The 26,891-nt window shown below is 42.3% G+C and overlaps 1 protein-coding gene across 1 annotated transcript in view; it reads right to left on the bottom strand.

Annotated features, from left to right (window-relative positions):
- Positions 1 to 26,891, bottom strand: part of PDE1C (phosphodiesterase 1C) — a 451,742-nt gene that overhangs the window by 69,388 nt on the left and 355,463 nt on the right. Inside the window, 10 exon segments of the mRNA XM_043976662.1 lie at positions 6,097 to 6,217; positions 6,610 to 6,711; positions 14,404 to 14,443; positions 14,446 to 14,531; positions 18,677 to 18,777; positions 19,728 to 19,868; positions 22,995 to 23,093; positions 23,095 to 23,112; positions 24,756 to 24,822; positions 26,249 to 26,436. Coding sequence (XP_043832597.1) covers positions 6,097 to 6,217; positions 6,610 to 6,711; positions 14,404 to 14,443; positions 14,446 to 14,531; positions 18,677 to 18,777; positions 19,728 to 19,868; positions 22,995 to 23,093; positions 23,095 to 23,112; positions 24,756 to 24,822; positions 26,249 to 26,436 — 963 coding nt within the window.

Genomic DNA, 26,891 nt, shown 5'->3' with positions numbered 1-26,891 from the left:
CTGCAACCTCAGAAGAATAAAAGAGAAAGAGGGCCAAAGAACAATGAGGAATGGGTCCTGGTCCCTTCCTTGGGAGAGATCTCCTAGGAGAGACAGAGGTCATGCACCAATAAAGAGAACTCCAGAGAGTTAGGACAAGAACACAAGAGAAACAAAAAGTGTGTGTGTGTGTGTGTGTGAATGCACTTTTCTCATTCTTTATACATTGGGATGTTTCTTTGTGTGTTGAAGATTGTTAAGGCAGCTAGGTAGGGCAGAGTGCTGGGCCTGGAGCCGGGGAGATCCAATTTCAAAGCCAATCTCAAATATTTACTAGCTGTTTGACCTGTGACAATTAAGCTCTGCCTGCCTCAGTTTCATCATCAGTAAAATGGAGAAATAATAGCACCTATATACCAGGGTTGTTGTGAAAGCCAAATGAAATGATATTTGTAAAAATCTTTGCTGGCTATTCTTACTAAGTTTATAACCAAAAAAGAACTTAAAAGCTATTAGTACGGGACAGCTAGGTGGCACAATGGATAAAGCACTGGCCTTGGAGTCAGGAAGACCTGAGTTCAATCTGGCTTCAGACACTTGACACTTATTAGCTGTGTGACCCTGGGCAAGTCACTTAACCCCAATTGCCTCACAAAAAAAAAAAGACAAATGGAAAAGCTATTAGGGTGAGATTGAGATTGAAAGAGAATAGTAAACATGAGTGACTTTGTGCAAGCCTCTCATGAATGCAAATGATTAGAGACTGAAGTGACTGGCTCAAAAAGCTGAGAGCGTGTCAAAGCAAAGTAGTTTGTGGGTGAGTTTGGGTATAGATAACCACTAGTTTAAGGGGTGTTTAGGTACAGATCTAAGGAATTTTGTGGGGAAGCCTTGGTGGGGAACCACCAAGGGGCAAGTGTGCCTGAAGTGAACATCAGTTTAATGAGTATAAATAAGTCCAGTGAGAAATAACACAGCTTGAGGGGACAGGGACTTCCCTCAGCCTGTGCAGCTCACTGCTGAGATAGAAAGCATATTAGTCCCAGGGTGTCCCAAAGGAGCAATTCCAGTAGTCTGGAGACAATGAGGAGCGAGCCCTGACAGATGTAATATCTGTATGCCCCAGTAATCTCCAAGTGGGAAAAAAGAAGACCCTGGAGGAGTTGAGGGGAGGGGGTGGAGATGAGCCAAGAAGGAGAGGAAAAAGCACCAGTGAACTCTGACCTTAGAAAGTAATTTAGAGCTAGCAAGTATGTGATTGGCTCCAGAGCCACTAGAATCCAGGTCACTTCAAAGGCATCCATTAGAGCTCATTCATAAAGACCCTCTCATGCAATCATCAGCATCAATGAAATTCTGTAAAGCATCTAAAGCAAGGCTAGCTACCATTAAAACAAATAAGGACCTGGAAGAAATGATCAACAGTCAAATCAAGGGGAAAGCAGGACAATAGAAGATGACCACACTTCCTGTGGTGATGGACTTCTGTTTATGGTTTCTGACAGTTTGTTTAGAATAGAGCCCCCGTGGGATCGTGGGTCTCTTTTTATGACTGTTAAAGGCTCAAGGCTATTGGACTGTTTTCCTTCGGCTGCACAATCTGAGCAACAGAGGCCGTCTTCATTGTTACAGGGCAGCTACGTGGTCACACCCATTCCTTCTTGTGGTCCCTACTTATTATCAGCCTCATTCCAAGTGGAATTGTCTAGAGAGTGTAGCAGATGTCAATGAAGAATAATTAAAGCTTCTTCCCCAAACTTCACGTTCTTTACATCTTGTTCCATGGGAGAATAAAAAGCCACAGAGTCAAAGCACCAATTTCTGCGTCAGTTCCACCACAACGCAGGAAAAGGGTTTGGTCCTTGTGGAAGTCCAACCCCAAGGGCACAATGGGAATTAAGCGTATTTGAGGGCTGCAGGAATGTGAGCAGGAGCTGAGCTTCCTTCAGTGTGCTGTTTATATTGTGTTTGTGTATGGGGGCACACCAGGCTTCCTTCCCAGTCTCCAGTCTCCAGACATGCTATGCTGATGCCTGCTCAGATGGCCGGGGGAGTGGCTGTGGAGGCAAAAGCTCTGGACTAGAGACCCAGTCTTATTCTTGACTGAATCCTTTCCCCTTCTCCCCCCAAAAAGAAATGGAGGCATTGGATTGGATGATCCCTAAGCTCCCATGGAGTTCTAACATTCAGTGCCTGTTTGAAATGGTTGATTCTTGGACAATGTCAACACTAGAATTACAAGATAGCCAATGAGTCATTGTTAAATGAACTGGGGCTATGTAGATGGGCTATCAAGTCAAGCCTTTTTTTCTGTAATTAATGGAGATCTTTTGTCATTGTCCTTAGCCTAAAGAATCTTCCAATCTCTATTCTGTTTGTAAACAGAAATATTTTATTTTTATTTTATATTGATCATGTGATAGTGAGGAATAAAGCATATTGGGCTGACCAGGGAGTCAGGAAGTCCAAGAGCCAAATTCCACCACTGACATGTTGGCTTGGTGACCAGTGGAAATGCCTGGAGATAGGACAGAAAGTGTGTGATGCAAGGAACATCATAGGGTTGGTGTTGCTGGATCCCAGAGTATGTTGCGGGAGGGAGTACAGTGTAAAAAGACTGGAAAGGTGTCTGTGGAGGGGGAAAGCTAAAGAAGGTCTTTGAAAATCAAAAGATTTATGTTTAATTCAGGAGATAATAAGGAGCCAGTGAAGTTTCTTGTGTGGATGGGGATGGGGTGAGATGATCAAACCTCTGTGGTCAGACAATGGAAATGACTTGCCAAAGGTCACACAGAGAGTATCAGAGGTAGGATTTGACCTTAAGTTTTCCCCACTCCCAGTGTAACTCAGCATCTATTATGTCTCACTACCCTTTACATTGACCAATATCAAATAAAATTGTAATGCTTATTTGCTTCACTAGTACACAATGCTTGCCCAGAGTTGTGTTCCCAATGTCCTCCTGAGTTTTCAAAGAGGCACCTCACTCAGAGAGAGAACTAGTCATTTTGTTGGCTTGGGCAAGTGACAGGGAAGTCACCTGTGGATCATGTGGAGATGATGTAGTAACATAGACCCCAGGACGCTCTGAGGTCACTGCTAGGGTCCGTGGAGGAAGCAGGACATCTCAGGGCCTCCTAGCCTAACTTAGCCTTTTTGTTCACTGGGTATTGGGTTTAGCAATAACCCTGTGCTGAAGGATTCCAAGAGTTGTCAGTAAATTTCTAAATTTCAGCATCCTTTTATCTCTGTTTTCTTTGTCATGGGTGGGGTGGGGGGGCATAGTAAATCCATTGAGGCAGCTTAGTTTTTTGAGGTATTCTTATTTTCTGGCCCTTCTAGTGTTACAGACCTTCGAAAGCTGATGTTTCATTCCCAAATCACCCGGAGGCAATGGCTTGGAACTAGAAAAATGTAATTATTAAAATGAGAAGATGTGAGATACTCTCCCCATCGTGGAAAGACTATTTCACAGGAGCTAAGTACATTCCCTAATTTCAATTCACAGCCCAAGATTCAGAAATCACTTTTAAAAGGTTCAATGAGCCCAACAACATTGGGATTTTTTTTTCCTTTTAATTTTACATCTATGTCTGGAATGTGGAGTCATTTTGTACCTATAGTATATTGATCATTTACTGGGGAAAGCAGAATGTCATTTAAAATGCTGCCAATAAAAATAATGTACTAAATAAAGATTACTGAAACATGGAGTTGGCTCCCCTAACTGGCATCAGATTCAATCACAAAATCAAGATTCAGACGTGATGCAGCTCTTTGTAACTAGAGGAAAATGTGGCATAGTCAGTGGAAGGCCTGGCTTGGAGTCAAGAAGACCCTGGTACAACCTAGCCAGAGCTGTGGATCTAGTGGCAAAAGGGACTTAACAAGCCATCAACTCAGCCCCCTCATTTACCAAATGAAGAACTGAGGCCTAGAGAGATGAAATGAATCAATAAAGGTCATATGGTAAGTAGCAGAACTTAGATTTTTTAAAACTTTTTTTTTTTTGTGAGGCAGTGAGGGTTAAGTGACTTGCCCAAGGTCACACAGCTAGTAAGTGTCAAGCGTCTGAGGCCAGATTTGAACTTAGGTCCTCCTGAATCCAGGGCTGGTGCTTTATCCTCTATGCCACCTAGCTGCCCAGAACTTAGATTTGAACTCAGGTCCTCTGACCCTAAATCCAGGGTCCTTTCCACACTTTACTGTGCTACCTCCACTCCAACGTCAGTAAGCCTCAGATTGTTCATCTATAAAATGGGCATATTTTAACAATAAGATTGTGTTTACTATGAAATAAAGTTTGCACTTTAGTCTGTCATAGATACTGGAAGTATAAGAAAATAAAAGTGACTCACACTATCTAGGGTATGAATTGAGACACTCTCTTATATCTAAGTACACCATAGTGCACCCCCTCCTGGCCAGCACAGACACTTAATATCTGTTGTTCTTGTCCCACAGAGCCTTAGGGTGTACAGTGGAGAGAGAGCCAATCAGCCTTGTAGTCAGAAATATTTCTACCCACCTTGTACCCATCCTGGCCAATCACTTAACTCTCAGCCCCAACCAGCCCACCCCTCAAGCAACTCCCTAAGATTATAAATTGTAGAGAAAGTGATTGGGATCAGGAGGAGGAATATGCACAGGAGAAATTTCACTACTTCAAGGAAATCACAGATCCAATTTGGGAACGGGAATTTTCAAACTGCAGAACACTGTGATGAGAAAGAGCTGAGGGTCGCAGAGGCCGCTATTCTTTAGTTCCACCAGGGAGGACAGCACCCAGAAATGTAAGAGGTCCCCACTAGTGTGCTTTTCATGTCAGGAGAAAGCTTCTAACACAAGGGCTGTGTTTGAAATATTTCACTTGATCCTATAATAGCCCTGTAAGGTAGACGCCATAGGTCATAGACTGGGAGTGAGAAGGGACTTTAAATGTCATCTGGTCTGATTTTTAGATGAAGTAAAGAGATGGCAAAGGACTCACCCATGAAAACACAGTAAGTTAAAGACTTGAGTAGGGATTTGAACCCAGGTCCTCTGATGCCACTGCTCCACACTCAACAGGCAAAATGACTGAGGTCTAGTGACACTGAATAACTTGTTCAATGAAACACCGAGAGTGTGACAGATGCAGGACTCAAAGGTCTTCTGACCCCCAAATAAAGAGTTTTCGCTACAGCCCCAAAAGTTGTATCGCCAAGTTTGTGTGTCATGTTATTCTCATGTTTAGAATCCTTTCTAGTAGATGGTAAACAACTGTCAAAGTGTACACTGTCCCTGGTTTGGAGTTTGAGGTTTGTTTGCTTTTTAATCCTTACTATCTGTATTACCTTGGACAAATCACCTACCTTCTCTGGCCTTCAGTTTGCTCATCTATAAATGAAATGCTTAGGCTAGATCAAAGTTTTTTTAAACTGTGGGTCACAGCCTCAAATGGGGTCATATAACTGAATGTGAGGGTCACAGAAAATTTCACAACAATTAAAGGTTATATACCTATATACCTGGGGTTGCATAAAAATTTCTCAGGAAATAAAGGGGTCAGAAATGGGAAAAGTTTAAGAAGCCCTGGGCTAGATGACCTCTGAGGTCAGCTTCTAGTTCTAAAGCAATGATTACAATTTTAAGAAATTGAAGCAAAACTTGCTTGGATGAAAGTTAGTCATGCCACAATGCTTTTGTTTGTTTGTTTGTTTGTTTGTTTTTGCGGGGCAATGGGGGTTAAGTGACTTGCCCAGCGTCACACAGCTAGTGTCAAGTGTCTGAGGCAGGATTTGAACTCAGGTCCTCCTGAATCCAGGGCCAGTGTTTTACCCACTGCGCCACCTAGCTGCCCCTCACAATGCTTTTGAAAAGAAAAAAAATGATTTTCTAAATATTTAAATAATCTAGGAATCATATGGGTCAAGACTCAGAAACTCCAGAATAAGGAAGCGTAAGAGTCAGGGAAAGTGTTCCTTCCCCCAGCTCTAAACCATAGAGAATATCCCCGGAAGATCACACATATATGCAAAGTCGGGAAAATTCAGTTAAAGAAAGGGGAGTCATCTTGCCCTGCTCCACGGACCCACCAAGTGGAGCCAGCAGTATGACCTTGTGACTCTCAGTTACCTGTCTAAAGAACTCTTCCAGCAGGGACATGGTCCAGCGATGGTGGAGATCCCAGGCTTTGGCTGGGTGGCTGATGTCAGCTGTGTGCAGCATCAAAGATAAGGCTTTCGGCTTGTCGATTCTGCAAACCCAAAGGAACCAACAGTTTAATGACAAGGTGTTTCCACCATCTGTAATCACTTAACAAAATTCACACATTCCCACACCCTGCTTCAGCCCCAAAGTATGAATAGGACTCACAATCCCCAGACGGATCCAATAGACAGAACGCCCCTGAAAAATAGCCGTCTACATCACCTGATTTTGAATCTTGCATGTGTTGATTTACCAAAGGGCAAAGGGAAACTAGCAGTCATGAGTCTCCCAATATTCAGCATTTCTCTTTTCTGTGATTGGGAAAATCCTAGAAATCGTGACGGCTTCGCCTTACACTGAATTTAAACTTCTCTTCTTAGGGAAACTCCTTCCTTTGTAATATGTGCTGATAACCTGGTGAAAAATAAAGTGACTCACGCTTCTGGTTGTTGCAGTGCTGTCTTCATGGCCTTGATTTGTTGGAAATGACAGGACATATCTGTGGCCATCACCATCTCGATCACCAAGGTCCGGAATTCCCTGAAGTGGAGATGTCATAGAGATAGAGGGAAGAATGGGAAAGGGAAAAGGAGAAAATAAGAGTTTTTCCCCATTCTGAACAATAATGTCTAATTCTTTCTGACACATCCAATGCTTCTGTAGCCATTCAGATGGTCTCTTTGTGTAAGGAATGATCATGATAAAGGGATGAATTATTTAGTATGGATGCCAGACTCAGGGTGAAGGGAGGATTAGACAGAAGATAAATGGCCAGAAGGAAAATACCCCGCAAAGAATCTAAGAAAAGTATAAGAGTATTCTTATCAATGAAATACTATGTAAAAGAAGTGATCTAGTCTATCTTCTGTAGTTGTTTCTGTCTCATCTTTGGTTAAGAACTCTTCCTCAACCTTAACTAAGAAAATTACCTGATTACAATTCTATTTTGTAATTTTATATATATATATATATATATACATATATATACATATATATATATAACCTGATTGTAATTCTATTTATATATTACTTCTTTATATATACATACACACACATACACACATACACACACACACACACATATATATATATATATATATATATATATATATATGAATACACACGTGTAGGGGCAGGTAGGCAGCACAGTGGATAAAGCACCAGCTCTGGATTCAGGAGTACCTGAATTCAAATTTGACCTCAGACACTTGACACTTACTAGCTGTGTGCCCCGGAAAAACAAACAAACAAAAATAAATAAACAAATAAATACACACATGTATATAAACATAACTATAATAGAAGTATAACTTATATATATATATATATATACATATAAAACTTTATAATTCTATGTAAATGTAACTTCTATTTCCAGGGGATGGGGACGATGGGGATATTAAGGATCCCCTTTAATATTTATGTTACACATCTAATTTTGAGTTATTTTGATATATAGTGGAAGGTGTTGGTCTGAACTTAATTTCTACCAGAGGAACCCTTTCAATTTTCCCAGGAATTCTCATCAAATAGAGGACATCTTCCCCCAAGTAATTTCTGTTCTCATTTTTACTACATATTGGATTACTAAATGAATTAAATCAATAATCACATCATTTATTAAGGATTTACTAGGTGCCAATCATGATGTTAGTAGTTGGGGGTACAAATGGAAGAGTGTGATACTCCCTGCCCTTAATGAGCTCACATTACAGATAACACATAGAGGAAGAGCAAGTTTCAGAGAGGATGGGATAGGCAGGTAGTCCTAAGGGTGTAGCTACATGATAGATGATAGAGCCCTCAGGTGACAATGCCTGGGGGAGGGGAAATCTAGAGGGTATAGTACCAAGGCAGATGGTCAAGCCTGCTGGCCTTCCACCTCACCAGAAGCCTGAAATTGGTGACTCTATGTTCATCCAAATAATAGATGTAGTTATGTCCACTTATCAAGGTCGAAGATGATGGAGGTGCCCTATCACTGTCAGGAAGAGGTGGGGGGGAAGTGGTGCTGAGGGGTTAAAGGAGAGTAGGGACTTTTCCTCCCAGCAGTAGGAATGGCGGGGAATCAGGGGCCAGTCAAGAGGGGAAAGGAGGAGGGAGAATTAGCAGGAAGGTTGTAGAAGAGCTTCCCACGTTGCCTGCTTCTTCTATACTAACCAGATGGGATAATAAGGTGTTAGGTAGGTGAGGAAAGGGACAATCTGTGGTACTCGTCTAGGTCAGGCCTGCCAGCTAGGATGGATACACACACACAGGCACACACATACATGTGTGTATATACACATACACTATCATTTAATCTTATCTGATCCACAAATCTATTGTTCTATTTTTATCCATTACCATATGTTTTTTTTTAATAGGGCAATGAGGGTTAAGTGACTGCCCAGGGGTCACACAGCTAGTGTCAAGTGTCTGAGGCTGGATTTGAACTCAGGTCCTCCTGAATCCAAGGCCAGTGCTTTATTCCATTGCACCACCTAGCGGCCCCATACCATATGGTTTGATGTTTACTGCTTTATAGTATAATTTTTGTTGTTGTTTTGTTGTTGGTTTTTTTTTTCAGGGCAATGAGGGTTAAGTGACTTGCCCAGGGTCACACAGCTAGTAAGTGTCAAGTGTCTGAGGTCAGATTTGAACTCAGGTCCTCCTAAATCTAGGGGCCGGTGCTTTATCCACTGTGCCACATAGCTGCCCCCTATAGTATAATTTAAAGGCTAGAAGGAGCTATTCCCCTTTCATTCTAATCATTAAGAAAAAAACTTCTCTTAAGATTCTAATCCTTTTGCTCCTTCAAATGAGTTATTTCTTTTTTTTGTTATTGTTATTCATCCTTCTTTTTCAAAGAGAACTAATGGCATCATGGGTGATGTCTGGACTTGAAGCACGGAATTGGGTTTAAGTGGGGCAGAGATGCACAAAGTCGTCAGCCTCACTCTCTCTTCCAGAGTCATCACAGTCCAGTGGCAGGACAACAGTGAAGACTGCTGGCAATGGTCCAGGATGCAGCGGACGACCATGGCATCGTCAGGGTCTGACCAAGCTCTAAACAACCCACGGTGCCTGTTACAGCTGCCTTCATAGCTATTCAACAAATTATTCTCATAGGCCCCATTCTACCAGGGGAATTCTTCACATGCTTGAAGTAGACATCCCCTACCTCACCAACAGTTTGGGCCTGTCAATTGCCTTCAACCTAGATTAGCCCATCAGTAGAGGGTTGTTTATAAGGTACGCCACCACACTTGCTAAAGCTTCCTGGAGCCATGTGTGAGAGCCACATGTGAGAGCTGAGTGCCAGTTAGACACCAAAGTTGGATAAAGAACCCTGAATATGGGCTTGTAAAGTCATCACACCAGAGGGGCTAGTCCTCCTTGAAACACCCTATACACCCTCTTGGTATGTTGATTGGCATAGTACTAAATCCATAAACTAATTTAGGCAGTATTATCATTTTTATTATGGTTGGCAAGGCCCAACCATGAGCACTGAATGCTGTCAAATTATCTAAGTTGTCCGTTATTTCTTTAAAAGTGTTTCTATATGAAATCTTTCTAAGGCTGAGTGTCCTTTCATAGATACTTCCCAGAATTTTATGCATTTTGTAGTTATTTTGAATGCTACATTCCTTTTTTTCTTATTTCCTCCTGGATTTTATCATCATTGTGTAGAAATACTATTGATTTGGAAAGTGTATTTGGTGTATTGGTTACTTTGATGAAACTATTGTATCATTTTGATTAATCTTTGGAATTTTCTAAGTAAATTACCGGTCATCAGAAAATAGAGAACAGTTTTGTCTCTATTTGCTTGTGTTTATCATTTAAATTGTTTCTTTTCTCTTACCATTATAGCTGACATTTTCAGAGCTGTCAAATAACTCTACAGCAAGGAATTCATCTTTGCTTTACTCCTTATTTCTTGGGGAAATCTCCTAATGTGCAAATACTTGCCATTTATTATTGCAAAGAACACTAGCTTTTAGTTTTAGAAATAACTTTTAATAATATTTTCTTAAATGGCCATTCTATTTCAAAGCCACACTAGCAGATTTTTTGCCATATATGAGTATTATATTTTGTCTAAAGTTTTTTTTTTCTGAATTAAATAATAAACCATGCATTTTGAGGTATTTGGGATGTTTAATATGATTAATTATATTAATTTTATCTCTAATATTAGACAATCCTTACAACTCTGGTATACATGTCCCTTGATCATAGTGGGTTATATATATAGCTATATATATGTGTGTGTGTGATATACTAACCACATATATACATATATGTATATATACATACATATAAGTTTTATTTTAATATTTATATTCAATTATTATATCAGTTATATTTCTTTTTCCTTATTCTTTCCTGATTTAATATAGGATTATATTTGTCTCATAAAGGGGAGTTGGGCAAATGTTTTCTTGCTCCATTTTGTGAATAGGTATATAGTATAGAGAGTTATTCTTTAAGAGAATTCACCTGTGAATCCATCTGGAGCAGATAGTCCCTCCTCCCTTGGTAATTCCTTCATATGTGAAATATCTGAAATGTATTATTTAAAACCTCTATTTCCTGTCCTATTCATTTAGCTCTGTGTGTTTGTGTATTTGGACAGATGGATGAGATAGAGAGACAGAAAGATAATCCTTTTCTTTTACATTCTCAATTTTGTTGACATAGAATTTTATATGTTTTTTTTCCAATAAGTTGTTTTGTTTCTTCCTCTTTATTTGGATTTTCCTCTCTCATTTTAATCAGTTGGCTAAAGGCTTATTGATTTTGTTAGTTTTTTCAAATAACCAGCTTTTCATTTTGTGTTATTAATTCAATAGGCTTTTTTGGTGTTCCAGTGTATCTACTATCTCCTCTAATTTCCCAGCTTGTTCTAACGTTAAGTAAACACAGCAGGTGGCCTGAAACAAATAAATATAGGCCTATGAGCAGGACCCAAGAGAGAACATAGCTCAGGGGTCAGTATTGGTTAGGGGACAGTGGGGCTTAGAAATATGTTGTGAGATGAAGCGAAATGTCAATCATGAGAGATTCTTGGTATTTCTTACATGCTTGTGTAGCAGCTAAAGATGCCCAGTGTCCAAACAACCCAAACACCCATCACCTGACCAACCATCTGTAGAGCAGCAAGCACAAGCAAGCTCTTCTCGGCTCAGATCAGGTCTTTTATCATATTGTTAGCTAGAGACAGAAAAGGCTCCTTGTCTGAAGAAAGAGGCAATGTGAGTAATGGAAACACCCTGGAAGTGGACTCTGAGGACCTGGGTTTCAATCAAGACCATAGTACTCATGACCTTGGACAGCTCACTTAACCACTCTGGTCCTCAGATTCCCCATATGTACAATGAGGAAGATTGCTCTAGAAAACCTGGAAGGTCCCACCTAGGTAAAATGTACGGTGCTATGATCCACCTGGTAATCATTGATCTAGTGAAGAGTTTTGTATTTCTCAGATGTCTCCTGGTACTAACACTTTCAATGACCAAGGGTGGAAAAGGGATTGGCCCCAGGATGCCATTGGTTTAGAGAACTGAGCAGGTGAGGGACACACCCTCTACCAAGCAGGAGTAGCACCTTCTTGGTAACTTTTTGTCTCAAAGAGTTGCCTTGACAGATAAATACAGCATTCTTTGGGCCAAACTTGGTACTAAACTCTGGAGATATATAAGAAAGGGATAAAGATGGTCCCTGCCTTCAAAGAATTCACATTCTAGTGTTAGGCCATTGTCAATCCCATCCAACTCTTCATGACTCTACTTGGGGTTTTCTTGGCAAAAATACTTGAGTGGTTGTGCCATTTTCTTCTCCAGCTCATTTTACAGATGAGGAAAATGAAGCAAATGGGGTTAAGTAACGTGCACAGGGTCACACAGCTAGGCTAGAGTCTGAGGTTGATTTGAACTCATGAAGAGTTCCTGACTCCAAGTCTGGCACTCTAGCCACCGGTGCCACCTAGCTGCCTAACTCATATTCTAATAGGGGACACACGGTGGGAAGACTGCAGGAGGCAGTTTGGTTCCTTAGATAGATAAGGCAAAAGGCTGAAGAAGGGGAAGCAGAGTTCAGGTTTCTAACAGTGGAGAGAGAGGGAAAGCCAGGCAGGGACACCACAGAAGTGCTTGAGATGTTGACAGCTGCCAGGCTCTCCAGCTTGCTGTTGCCATCTCCCACCAGACATGGAGTTCGACCCCCTCACCTCTGTCTCTTGATATCATGATGTTTTCCCTCAATTTGGAGTCCCCCTCCAAATGCAGCATATGCGGCAGGTTCCCACAGGAAACCTTGATTTCTATCATCTAGCAGGGATGTGTGAAAAGCAGACCTCAAACTTAGGTCTTCATGACTCTGAGCCATCTCTCCACCCACAACTTTGCCCCTCAATAGAAAAAGATGTGTTCACCAATAAAAGTCGATTTGGGTGTTAGCTGGGAGGTGCAGTCTTTGTGACCTCTAGCCTCCCAAGAGTGGCCCAGAGCCCCTTCCCTGGGGAAACACAGCCAGAATGTCTAAGAGGCAGACTTAGACTCCGTCTTCCCGGCTTTGAGGCTGAATGCCAAACAGACTCTCATTCAGATCCCAATATGCTCTAATATAAATATGCTCCAATACAACAAGGACTTATTTAATATTGATACTATAGATGGAAAGACACAAGGAAAGCCAGCTCTGCCTTGAGGAGCCTCCAGTCTTCTGGGAGGGCACAGCTGGTAAACAGATCTCTATATATGGGAATATTGGGAGGTGGGGGGGGGAAGAGAACCAATCACAAAGGAGAACAAGAAAGACTTCCTGAAGGAAGTGGCCCTGAGCGGGGTCTTGAAGGAATGATCCAGGGATGAGAAGAGGTGCAGGTGAGGAGGGAAACTAACAACCAACAGAAATGCACCAATGGATGTCGGCATCGGGTGCTGATTCTAGATAGTCAAAATTGTTTACATGAGTGGAATTCCTTAGATGGCTTTGTCCAGAAGCATTTAATCACCCCCAAAAACAAAACAAACACACAAAAAACTCTATATTTCTTATACCTGAACAAAGACTCCAAATGAATCAAGGGGCAGGAAACTAAGAAAAGAAGAAATTGTAACAATAGGAGGGCAACCTTCTAAGGCATTGGGTGTGGGAGGGGAGCAAAGATAAAGGAGAGGGACACATTATCAACATGACGCATAGATTTAAATAGTATATTAAATTGTGCAAGGAGAAATAAGCCACCTTCTCTTGACTCACCCCAGCACCCTCCTTCAGGACACTCAGGACTCTTACAACAGCCTCCTAATTGATCTCCCTGCTTCCACCACATAGCTGCAAAAGTAATCCTCCTCAATACAAGCTGACTATGTCACTCACCCTGATTTAAAATTAAAAAAAAGTCCATGGCTCCCTATGCATCTAAGACAAAATATTAGAAAACAGGCCCTGATGTTTCAAACTTCCACAATCTGGCTCCAGTCTCTCTTTCCCTAGTTATCTCTCAGGACTGCCCTTCTCTCACTCTATATCCCAAGCCATACTGGCTGGTGGCTGTTGCCCTTGCTCAGCACATCATCTCCCAACCCTAATGCCTGGAATGCATGACCTTCTCAGTTTGGGCCTCACTTCCTACAGGAAACCTTTATCGATTCCACTCTTATTAAGGCGCCTCTCCCCCCAATTGTTTTGTATTGCTTCCCAGGGTCCACGGTGCATCCCCTGAGTAAAATACAAACAACCTGCGGGGAAGCTATTGTAGCATTCTCTTCTTCCTAGCCCTGGTGCTTAGCACGGTACGTAGTAAGTGTTTAATAAGCGTTGCTGTCTTCGTCAAATTAAGAGTCTCAGATATTATACATGACATAAAAGTTTTACAAGCAAACCTACACACATGCATTATTGGAAAGTGGGGGGAGGGCTCTTGAGAGCAGCAGAGCAGGAAGTAGGGTAAGGCGATGGAGGCACTGCCCCAGGAAGTCAAACTGCTGAGGATCAGAAATTACTGTATTATTTGTCCTCAAACATTTCTCGTGCCATTTTCTGATTAATCACAATGTTTAAGTAACAAAATAGAAGCGTGTGACCAACCCAGATAGTATATTGTGATTTAATACACACACACCAAGAACTAAACAAGGAACAGGCAGAGTGTATCTTTCCAAAAGCAGCTGATCTCATCTGTTGCATTATTCCTTCTCCCAAAGATGGGCCGTCTGGTTGGTTTTCTGTGGGTCTTACCTCCAGTCATCCTTGGAAAGGTTGGACAAAATGTTCATTCCTCATCTGCGTGCAGAAGTCGATAGGCTGCACTGATGTGGTGATTCTCAAGTACAGATCGGTCATTGTACAGAATGGCTGGGTCTGAGCTAGAGACAAAAAAAAAAAAAAAGAAAAGCAACAAAATATTCAACTGCTGGGCTTGGAGAGCAGAATGGCCTATTGGCAGGGCACTAGATGTGGAATCACGAAGTCCTGGGTTCAAAGTCTACCTCAGATATTACTAATTCAGTGACCCTGGACATGATACAGAGACTTTATATGCCTCAGTTTCCCGCTATGTAAAATAAGGGAGCTGAATTGGATGACCCCTGAGGCCCCTTCTACTTCTAACCTATGATCCTATGACACTCCAGGATTCCAGATGGTGAACTGATTCAGATCATCAGGTTGATGTCATCCGGGACATGCCAGTATCATCTAAGAGCATTTGCTTCTTGGGGCTTCTGGGTCACACTGCTGCCTCATCTGAACCTGTGGTCCATTAGCCACCCTGGACCCAGCGGCCTCTAAGATCCCTTGCAACTCTAAATCTGTGATCCTGTGATTGTTTTCAGGAGTTTTCCCATGCTGAAGGGAATGCCTTATTTCTCCTTGCTTCATCGTCACCCTTCCCAGTGCACAGAAAAGAGAGAACTAGAAATTAAAGACTAAGAGTCAAAACTGCTTCAAATATTTGACTAGCTGTGTGACCCTGGGCAAGTCACTTAACCCTCATTGCCACCCCCTCCAAAGTCAATACTGCCACAGAAATGATCAAGGCCTGTTGCTGTGGGGTTTGCCTATGACTGGGTTTGAGTCAGAGGCCCTGGTTTCAAAGTCCAGTGCTGTCAACTCTTATCTGGGGCAAGTCACTTCTACAAATCTCAGTTTCCTCATCTGACAAAAATGAAGGTGTTGTACCAGATCTGTAGTTCTCAAAGTGGTCTAGGGATGAATGAAGGTCCCTGAGACCCTTTTAGGTGGTCTGTGAGGTCAAAACCATTTTTATAATAATAATAAGATGTTTAAAGTTCTAATGTGCTAATTAATATGGTAAATTAAATATAGATATCACCACGTAGAGAAGCTAGCTGGCACAGGGGATAGAGCCCTGGGCTTAGAATCAGGAAGGCTCATCTTTATGAGTTCAAATCCTACCTCAGACACTTACTAGCTATGTGACCCTGGGCAAGTTCCTTAACCCTGTGTGCCTCAGCTTCCTTAACTTTAAAATGAGGAGAATAATAGCAATTACCTCCTAGGGTTGTTGTGAGGCTCAAATGAGGTGAGATTTGTAAAGGTACTTCATACACTGTCTGGCACATAGTAGGTGCTATATACATGCTACTTACTTATTAGCAATTCCATTCTCCAGAACTGTAAGAAAAGATCAGGCTTGCTTCCTTGTCTCCTTTTGTGTGTCAGTCTTTCCTACCTGATGTGGATGCTCTAATAAACCTATAGTGCTTTTAGAGGGAGGGTGTGGTTGTGTTTCTGTTCCCTGAGATCCAGGACTGACTACCACAATTAGATAATAGAAAACACTAGGTAACTTTGCAATGATGTAATTTTTTTTTTTTTGGCAACAAAGTTCCCTTTCCAGCTAGACTTTACTTAGAGTAATCTTAAAATTAGTTTGAGGGGCAGCTAGGTGGCGCAGTGGATACGCGCACCGGCCTTGAGCAGGAGTACCTGAGTTCAAATCTGGCCTCAGACACTTAACACTTACTAGCTGTGTGACCCTGGGCAAGTCACTTAACCCCAACTGCCTCACTAAAAAAAATAAAAATTAGTTTGAATTCCCCATGAATACACCAGAGGCACCATAGAAGGAGGAAGCCTAGAAACACCTCAAGGAAAGCTGACCTGGGATTACAAAGTTTTGCCAGAGAAAATCCCCACTTGGCTTCAATTGACAGGGTATGAGGCACCTACCCTCTCTACCACCGTCCTCACCCTGAATCTGTTTATTGTATCGCTGTATTGTATTGTATTGTATTGGTATTGTATTGTAACCCCTTCATGGGACTAGAAATGGGATTTTTTTTTTTTTTGGTGAGGCAATTGGGGTTAAGTGACTTGCCCAGGGTCACACAGCTAATAAGTGTCGAAGTGTCTGAGGCTGGGATTTGAACTCAGGTCCCCCTGACTTCAGGGCTCTATCTACTTCACAACCTAGGCTGCCCCCTTATTTTTTGTTTGTTTGTGGGGCAATGGGGGGTTAAGTGACTTGCTCGAGGGGGGTTCACACAGCTAGCAAGTGTCAAGTGTCTGAGGCCAGTTTTGAACTCAGGTGCTCCTGAATCCGGGCTGGTGCTTTATCCACTAGTGCCACCTAGCTGCCCCTAGAAATAGGATTTTAAATCATTTGATTTCTCTTCTTTTCCTCCAGACCCTTCTGGTTCACAACCATAGGTAGAAATTACAGCCTTAGGTAAACATTAAGCATTTCTATAGTTTTGGGGTGATCTGTGCTAAGTTTTCTTGTCTCTAGGTCAATTTGGGACATGGATGAGTTCAAAGCAGAAAGTTAAAGAGCTTTGCTCTCAAGCATAGTGAAAACCCTTGAAAATCCATCCGTTTTTCTGGGTTGGCAAACCTAACCTCAATGAAAGCTGCATGCCAAAGTCACTTTGGCTTCTTTGGGGTGGCCTCCACAATTTGGGGCAGGGAGACTGAGGGCTGTACCCTTCAAAGACATTATGGTTTACCATCAGAAAGCCCTGGGTGGGCTGTGTGACCCTGGGAAAGTCACTTAACCCCAAGTGCCTCACAAAAAAAAGGAAAAATCCCTGGGTGGGCCTGGGCTTGCTAGAGCCCTGAATGGCATTTTGCTGCCACCATCCACCTTCTTGTCCTGAGTTCCCTTCTCAGCCTCTTCCTAGAAAGGCTCCTGTTTCTTCTTCTTTTTCTTTCTATTTCTTCTTCTCTTCAGTCACACTCCATCTGAAATCAGCACCCAATTGTCCTCTGTGTTTTTAATGGTATTTGTGTGCGTTCGTGTGTTACTGATAACTGCAGAAGTTTAAAATGATAAACACTCATGAATAGCATCCCTACAGCTATCTCTGGGCAGCTAGGCAGTACAGTAGATAAAGCATTGGGCCTGGAGTCAGGAAGATTCATCTTTGTAAGTTCAAATCTGGTCTCAAGCATTTCCTAGCTGCGTGACCCTGGACAAGTCACTTAGCCCTGTTTGCCTCAGTTTCGTCATCTGTAAAATGAGCTGGAGAGGAAATGGCAAACCACTCCAGCATCTTTGCCAACAAATCCCAAACGGGGTCACAGAGAGTCAGGCATGCCTGAAATAACTGAATAACAGACATTTTAAAGTTCATGGAATTGGAGATTTAGCACAGGAAGGAACCTTAAGGCCCCTGAGTCATCTCATTTTACACAAAGAGAAACTGAGGTCAGGAGAGGCTAAGTGGCTTGTCTAATAATTACTCATTATAATCATAATCATAGTTAACATCCACAAGGCATTGTAAGGTGTGAAAAACTTTGCATATGTTATCTTATTTGATATTCACAGTGACTGTTTCATAAATGAGGAAACTGAAGCTGTAAAACATTAAGTGACTGCCAGAGTCACACAGCCAGTCAATGCCTGAGGCAAGATTTGAATTCAGGTCCTCCAGATGCCAGGACCAGCACTTTATCTGCAGCATCATTTAGCCAGCTTAGGGTCATGTGAGGGACTCAGATGGAATTCAAATCCAGGTCTTCCTGCCCACTTCCCTTTCACATCCACATTCACACATAAACCCACATTTTGATAACCATGTTTCAATATAACCGTGTTTTGTTTTTTTTTTAACAACTGTATATGTCCTAGATCCCTATAGCAGGCTGGGGGGGAACCTATGGACCATTTCTCAGAATGTTCTTAAATTAAAACCTCATTCCCTTCTCCTGCCCTCCCTTGTCCTACACACACACAAATTCACACATTCACATACACACAAATTTACTCGTACAGATACACATACATACACACTCACACACACACACATACACACAAATTTACTCCTACAGATACACATACATACACACTCACACACACACACATACACATACACACAAATTTACTCATACAGATACACATACATACACACTCACACATACACACCACATACTCACACGTACATACCCCCACACATATATGCACATATAAACACACACCACACTCACATTCACACTTATATATACACTCATCACAATGTGTCCAGCTACCCTTCCCCCGCCTCACCGAGTCTGAATGTGGAAGTTGTTCGTGGTCCCCGTGTGCTCATAGTCATGGATGGCCGCTGAGAAAATGATAGCAAAGATCTCCAGCTCCGTCAGCCAGTTCTGAAAAGGAGAACAGGAAGGAATCCCATTATCGGTCCTTTCCTCTGATTGATTCCCACCCCCCCCATCCCTCCCTGCTCCCTTGTGGCAGCCTACCGCTGTCCCTGAAGCAAACTCGTGGGGCAGTCTGTCTCACAAAGGTCGAATCACAAACTCAAAGAATTTTGTGCTGAGGGATCACAGGGTTTGCTGGTCAAACCTCCTCGATTTTACAGACGGGGAAAACTGAGGGCACTGACTGTAGTATAGAATGAGAGAGGTTAAACCGTGGAAGGACTTTGGTTTGTCTACACACTCACATCGGACACGTGGGAATTGGTTCGTTCCTATCTTTCTATTCCTACATACGGCAGGCGATTAATAAATGCTTGTTTGCTTGATTATTGGTGGCAGTGCCCATGTGGACAAACTCACAAATTCTTGCTATATTGATGCATGAACCAGAACTGTGTTAGTCAGTGGAAGAAGACACACACACACACACACATGCATGTTACTCTGTTCAAGGCACTTCCATTCTACCCAACGTCAATAGTGAAGGTGTCAGAGTCCATTCCATTCCCACAAAACCCCAGAGGAATTCTGAGGAGGGTTCGTGTGACACCAATGAAAGTAGAAACAATAAGCCCACCCCCAGATCTAGAGGCCGCCTAGTTGGACCCCCGATTGTGAAGAAGAGGACGCTAAGGCTGCAGGAGCTGGAGTGACCTGCTCAAGGCCACACAATTGCTCAGTCAGAGCCAGGCTTCTAGTCCAGGTTCCAACCCCTGAGTTCCTCACTCTGTTGTCGCCCACCCCCACCCCCTGAGCAGGGCAGCCCACAGCAACTCTCTTGGTCTTGGTCCCAGTAAAGACCACCAGACAATGACTCAGTTCCCCAGGACTATGTAACAAAGTAGAACATTTGCAGCATCTAAAGAGACCCCAGTTTCATCTGCCCTCACACTTACGGCAACCCCAGTCTTGTAGAGGAGGTAGTGGACAGTCTGAGTGACATCTGCCGCGTGCATCAGGTTGTGGTAGGGGTTCTTGTGTTTGCTGTAGCCCACCTCCAGTGCTTCCACAAATGAGACAAGAGCAGAAATGGGAATCTGGAAGAAGAAGGTGAGAGTCATGGGCACAGGTGACTAGCAGTCAAGGAGCAACAATATGAGGCACCAATGCTGATCCTTGGGGGAGGACCGATGGTGGAGGTCAGAGAAAGGGGATTGGGAAGCTCAGAGCTCCAGCATCACTGTGGGCCTGTTGCCTCGGAAGAAAATGGCAAAGAATCCAACGCCTGATGGGATCTAAACAACAAGTGCCTGAGACTCACATTTGGACAATGAGGATCCAAGGTCCTTAGCCTTGTGAGGATTCAGAAGCGATCAGTACTTAAAGGGCCATCACACAGAACAGAGAGTAGGCTTCCCTGGCTTGTCCTTGGAGAACAGAACCAGGGGCAATGGATGGGGGTGGCCAAGAGCCCAATTGAGGTCTTTAACCAGAGAAATCGGTAACCTCAATAGAATGACACTTCGCATAGCCTCATGGTGGTTTCTTTCTTTTCCTTTTGCACATATCTGCTGCATTCATGACTACAATATTTTAAAAACCTATTCTTCCTGGGGCCTGGAATATTGGAGGCACTTATTAATTGCTAACTAATTGACAAGAATTGAGTGAGTGGTTTGTTAATCCATCACAGATGCCCACTTCTCTATGACTGAGTTGAAAGTCAATATTGTTAAAAAATTCATCACCATACACAAATACATGCATATACATATGTATACATACACTTTGTCAGACACATTGACAATTTATATTCACATACACATTACACATTCATATTTGTTATTCAGTCATTTGAGTCACGTCCAACTCTCTGTGAGCCCATTTGGGGTTTTCTTGCCAAAGATATTAGAGTAGTCTTCCATTTCCTCCTCTAGTTCATTTTACAGGAAACTGAGGCCAATGGGGTTAAATGACTTGCCTGGGGTCACACAGTTAGTAAGTGTCCTGGAGCTAGATTTGAACTCAGAAGATAAGTCTTCATGCCTTCAGGCCCAGTAATCTATCCACAGTACCACCTAGCAGCTCACACATTCACATATACATACACAAACACATTCATATATATATATACACACACATTCATATACACATACATATGCACATGCACATTCACACACACACATTCACATATATATTCACATATATATTCATATATACATTCACATACACACATACATACCCATATACATACCCATACACATACACATACACATACACATACACATACACATAAACATAAACATACACATACACATACACATACACATACATGGTGTGCCCAAAGTAGCTTACAATCAACCTAAGACTTTGGGGACACCCTCCATCTATGTTTGAAAACATTGAGTCTGATATGAGAAGATATTAAATTGGGGATAAATTTAAGGTCCTAATTTTAAATTCCAAATATCCACTCCCCAAATCCAGGTTGGGAAAGGTATGGCTAGACACCAGCCCATGAGCCAGACTAGAAGTGTCAGGGAACTGATGGAGGCAGATTCACCTAAGCAAAGGGTCTGACCTAGAGATCACAAAATCATCTCCTTGGCTACATTTACCAAGGGTTTCAGGTCCAGAACGGCTTATCCTGCTGTAAACCCCGATTACTTGATGCACATCTAGAGGACTATGGTCAGTCCATAGGATCATAGAGTCGATAAACTTAAAAGCGAGAAGGGACTCCAGTCCAATTTCCAAGCCTCTCAATTTACAGGATGAGAAAAATGAGGCAGGAAAAGACAAATGACTGTCCAGGGTCTTCACATCTAATAAGCACTGAGGTAGGATTTTAATCCGGGGTCTTCATGATTCCAGTTCCAGGCCTCATCCTCTCATCTTACTTACACCCCACTCTAGTCCAGCTGCCTCACTTTGTTGTTGCAAGTGCTTTCCTCAAGTTGACTATGATCCCTCCATGAGGAAACCTCTCAATGTCCTTTCCAGTGCAAACCTTTAAAAGGAAGGGACAGTGTTAGCCTGGAGGTACCTCAATCTCCCTGCCTTCATTACCACTTGTCTTGGGGAAAAGGGGGAGGTGGATTGTGGACCTCACAGACAGAAGAAGAGGTGTTTGCACAGAGTCCAAGTGCAAAAGGGATTCTCTGCTAGGTAAAGGACTGAGGAGAATTTTGTTTGGCAGTTCCTAGTAGCCTGAGAAAGATGCTCTGTGTGCATTGAAGGACACTAGCCAGGATTTCTTGCTGTGACCTGGCCTCTGCCACCAGAGGCTAATGTTTAAGGCCCTTATTTCTGATGTACTTTAGTCAGCAAAGAGACACAACATAAGACTGACAGAGACAGACAGAAACAAAGGCAGAGACAGAGCAGAAACAGAGATGGATAGGGAGCAGAGAAAAAAAAGGAAGAGGGAGGAAGAGGAGAAGAAGAAGAGGAAGCAGAAGGAGACCGATGCAGAAGAGAAAATAGGGAGGGGAAGGGAGAGAGAAAGGAAGAAGAGAGGGGCATAGAGGAGGAAGGAAAAGAGAAGATAGAAAGGTGGAAATGGAAGAGAAGGAGAAAGGGAAAGATGAGGAGAGGAAGGGGAAAGGGAAAGAAAGGAGGGGGAGAGAGAGAGAGAGAGAGAGAGAGAGAGAGAGAGAGAGAGAGAGAGAGAGAGAGAGAGAGGGAGAGAGAGAGAGAGGATATATGTTGGTGAGGAGTTGGCATAAATATAAATATTGGGTCAGCCACCTTACCGAAGCCCAAAGCAGAAACTATTTTCCTTGGTCGACCCTCCCCCAACACATCATCTGCAATGATTCCTAAGAGGCATCACTATGATTCTGAGGCTCTGTGCTTGGTAGAGAGGTTGTTAATGGCTCATCCCCCATTATCTATACTTCTGCCAAAGCCTGAACATGAGAGATTTCCCTTCTGAAAAGGACTAACTATGGCTTTCCTAATGCCTTATCAGCCTTGCCTATTACTACTCTCCCAAGGCAAATCATAATGTTGGTGCAGATAATAAGAATCAGTATAAAACGTGATTAACTTTATAATGTTGATACTATCAGAAGAGGAAGTCAGGTGCCTTACTTAGGAACGCTTATAATGAAGGACATTCCAACTAAAGCCCTAAAAAGGACTGACATCTTTTGGTAGTCCTCCTTTTCCACGTGCTTCTGAAGGAACGAGGAGCCCACAGCACACTCACTCTCACTCACCTTGAAGCGGCTGATCAGATCATAGCGGGTGAGTAATTCATAGAAAATGAATTTCAAGGCATGATCTCCACTGGCTTCATTCAGTGTGAAGACATCGAAGGGACCATTTGTCCACATCCTGCAATGAGGAAAAGGAGATGGAACGAATGTTCTGAGCACCCTCCGTCCTGTCTTCCAATGCCCGCTCCCCGCATCCCCTCCCCCTCCACTGGGACTCTTGTCCCACAGAAATGCTCATTCAGGATTTCACAGCTGATCAGTCAACCCATTTTTTTTTTCTGATCTTGCTTGTAGCCCATGGGCTCCTGGGGTGAGAATCGTTCATTCTTCCTCTCTTGGCCACCAAGCTGATAATCCTGGCATTTCTATATTAGGTGTATTCGTCACAACAATTCTGCAAGAAGAGTGACTGTTCTTATGCCCACTTTACAGATTGGAAAGCTGAGGATCAGACCGATAAAGGGATTTATAAGCTAAGAAGAGGTCATGTGAACCCAAGATGTCCTGACTCCAAGTCCAGGACTCTATATCTACCAGGTTGCCTCTCTTGATACCCAAATATCCAAGAAGAGAAAATATTCTGTGGCATTGTCATTATCACCACTGCTCCCCTACAACTAAATATCACTAAATTATATCCTCCCTAGCACAGGGGAAAGAACTTTAGCTCATGAGTAAGAGGACCTGAGTTCAAAATCTGTCCTCTGACACAAACATTGTGACCCTTGGCCTCGATTGCCTCATCTGTCAAAGGAAAGGTTTGAGCTAGATGCCCTCTAAAATGTCTTCAAGTCTAACTCTGTGATCCTAGGAACCCATGGAGTGGGAATCCTGATTTATCTTTTATCTCTGCAGTGGCAATTTAAGCATTATGGGCCCATAATAATAATAATAATAATAATAATAATAATGATGATGATGATGATGTTGTTCAATGAAGAAAATGCACCAAAAGCACTGTCAGTCACTTACTTAACCCCTCAAAGAGGGATCTCAGTATTTTTTAGGGTATACTCTTAGCCTTTCTTGGGTCATAGACCCCCTTAGGCAGGACAGTCTGTTAAGGTCTATGAGCCTCTTCTCCAAATACATAAATGCAGAAAATGCATTTAAAATGCAAAAGACTGAGGGTTTGCAAGGAATACCAACTACATGTAAAATACAGGTTATTGACCTGTATCAGATTGCTTTGGGAGCGGGGAGGGAAGAGAGGGAAGGAGAAAAATTTGAACTCAAAATCTTACAAAAATGAATGTTAAAAACTATCTTTATATAAAATTAGAAAAAGTAAAATAAAATGCTATTAAAATAATTTAAAATAGAGTTATTGAAATACTTTAAAAATACATTCAAGTACCCTAGATTAAGAACCCCTGGTCTAAGGAATTTGGGGTAAAATCTTAATTTTATCCATGTAAAAATTTCCAATATAGAAACTCCTTCTTATTAACGCCAGGAATAGACTCAACTTTGAAGGCATAGGACTAGAAAATATTACTATCCACGGCAAGGTAACCCGATTGCCCTCCAAGAAGGAAAGAGGATGAGAATTGAATAAAAAAAAAAACATTGAGAGATGAAAGAAAGCAGAAGGCTGGGCGATGAGATTCCGTGGTGGGATAGAAAAAAAAAGTAGAAAGAAGAGAATTAGGAACCCATAAAAGACAGAGGAAAGCTAGTGTGAAAAATGTTTTATATCAAACAGGGACACTCTATTGAAAGACTGCATCAGGCACTAAATGATGGGTTCCCTGAAATTACCTTTAATGCTTCAATCACAGCAGGTGGGTAGCTTAGTCCAACCATGTTTGATGTCCGTCTGTACATTCTAGCAAAGTCAGGGAAAATAAAAAGGCAATGTCAAATCACACAAAGTGGGAAAAACAGACCCCAGGTCCTGAGTACTCTGCCTGAAGAATGACAAACTTGATGCATTGTCGAGTTTCTGGAAATTACTTGACAGCCTCCAGAGCCCAGAGGCCCTTTCAGTTCTTCTAATGCTATTGTCATATGTAAACCAGATGGCCTACATTTGAAGATGAGAAGAAATTAATGTAACCCCCAAACACCTGATCATGAAGCAGAAAAACAACCTCAATCTGCATGTCCTAGGATGACAATTAAAATGTTTAACTGCCTCTCCTGCCAGATGCCAAAGGTATAACTAGCAATTTTGATGCCCAGGGTAATCTATATAAAATATGCCTTCAGATCAAATTTTTAATGAGAAATACCTCCAGGGAACCACTCAAGATGGGAGAGATAGACTCCAGGCCACATGAAGGGAAATTAGATGATGGGAGAAACAGGACCAGGCTAAACTGTGTAGGTCCTCAGCCAGAAGATGGTTGCAAATTGAAAGGAAGCCTGGTAGCAATTTCAACCAAAGATTTTTACTAAGTGCTAAATCCATTCATTCCTATGATACTGACAGATTAGAAGTCCTTTAAGTAAATGCTCTCATTGTCAGGGAGGAAGGACAAAGCCTTATTTATTCCACCTTAGTTATGGCTGCACCAGACACTAAGTGTGACAGATAACAGACAGTGATGCTCTATCACACAGTGTGCCACTCTAAGTGGAAAGCTCCAGTGGAAGAGCAATTTGGAAATTATTGTTCTCCAGAACCCTCAAACAACCAAGTTAAAGGTTCCCCCTTTAGTGAGCTTAAGGGTTCAGTGGAGTCAGTGTGGTATTTCAAAATAGAGAGCACATGGTTCTGCAAGGAATATGGGACAGGGTTTCATTGTAAAAGGCTCAAATTCAAAAGGGAAAACATGTTTTAAGCACATGAAACCCTTGCCTGGGTACCATTTTGCTTGCATCAAGAATTATCATGGTATTCACACCTTGCTTTCTTCCCTGTTTTTCATATACTCATCACTTATCCAAATTCTTTAAGAGGTAATGGGCTGAGAGACCTCATTTTTCTTTCTTTTAAGGAGTTTGTCTTATCTTGGGCAAACCTATAGAAGTTGGGATAAATATGATGGGCAAATGATGCGCTGAACCCAGTGGCCACATGCAATCCCTGGAGCAGGACCACCTATCCTTAGGTTGTGAGCTTGCCTCTTCTTGCTTGAAAATTCAGAACTTGATTCAGATTAAACTTTCCTTTGTAATTCAGAGGACTCTAAGGGATGGATAGCATCAAGAGGCCCAGTTAGGTTCTATGGACAGATGCCAATTAAATATAGCCTTTGTATGGAATGTGATCTTTTAGCCAGGGAACTCTGTTCTGCTGCACTATTTACCTCTCCACAAAGATCCCAGCCTGCACAGCATGAACAATGCTTTTGAATCGGGGCTTCTCCTCACTCCGTCTCAGCATCATCCCCATCTGCCTAGTGAAGGTGGAGGCCAGCCAGTCCCGGACCTCAGAGGGCACGGCATCTGACTGAATGTCACTGAGCTCATCTTCTGTATCCAGGAGTCGCCTAGGAGAGGGAAAAAGAAACAAGAAATGAACTACAGGCTCACAGGTATAGAGCTGGAAGGGTTCTTAGAGGTCACCCACCCCAAACTACTCACTTTACAGATGAGAAAACTGAGTCCAGAGAGGTCAGGGTATCATGGGCTCATAGATCTAGAGCTAAAAGAGCTTTCAAAGGTCTTCTAGACCAATGTGCTCCTTTTACAGATGAAGAAACTGAGACCCAAACAGGTGAAGTGACTTGTCATTTTATGGATAAGGAAACTAAGGCCCAGGGAGCTCAAGTGGCCTGCCCTAAGTCATGAAGAAAGTAATCATCAGCAACAAGATTTGAACCCAGAACATGCAACTCCAACGCCAGGGCTCTCTTCACTACGAGCATTTTGCATTGACTTATCTAGGTACCTTTTGAGTGTAAGCAGACATTTGTTTATTTCTGTCTTTATATCATAGGACCACGTCTT

Source organism: Dromiciops gliroides, chromosome 1, assembly GCF_019393635.1.
Source record: "Dromiciops gliroides isolate mDroGli1 chromosome 1, mDroGli1.pri, whole genome shotgun sequence".
NCBI classification, from domain to species: Eukaryota; Metazoa; Chordata; class Mammalia; order Microbiotheria; family Microbiotheriidae; genus Dromiciops; species Dromiciops gliroides.
Note: the sequence above shows the minus strand (reverse complement) of the source record. Positions and strands in the feature narration are given on the sequence as shown.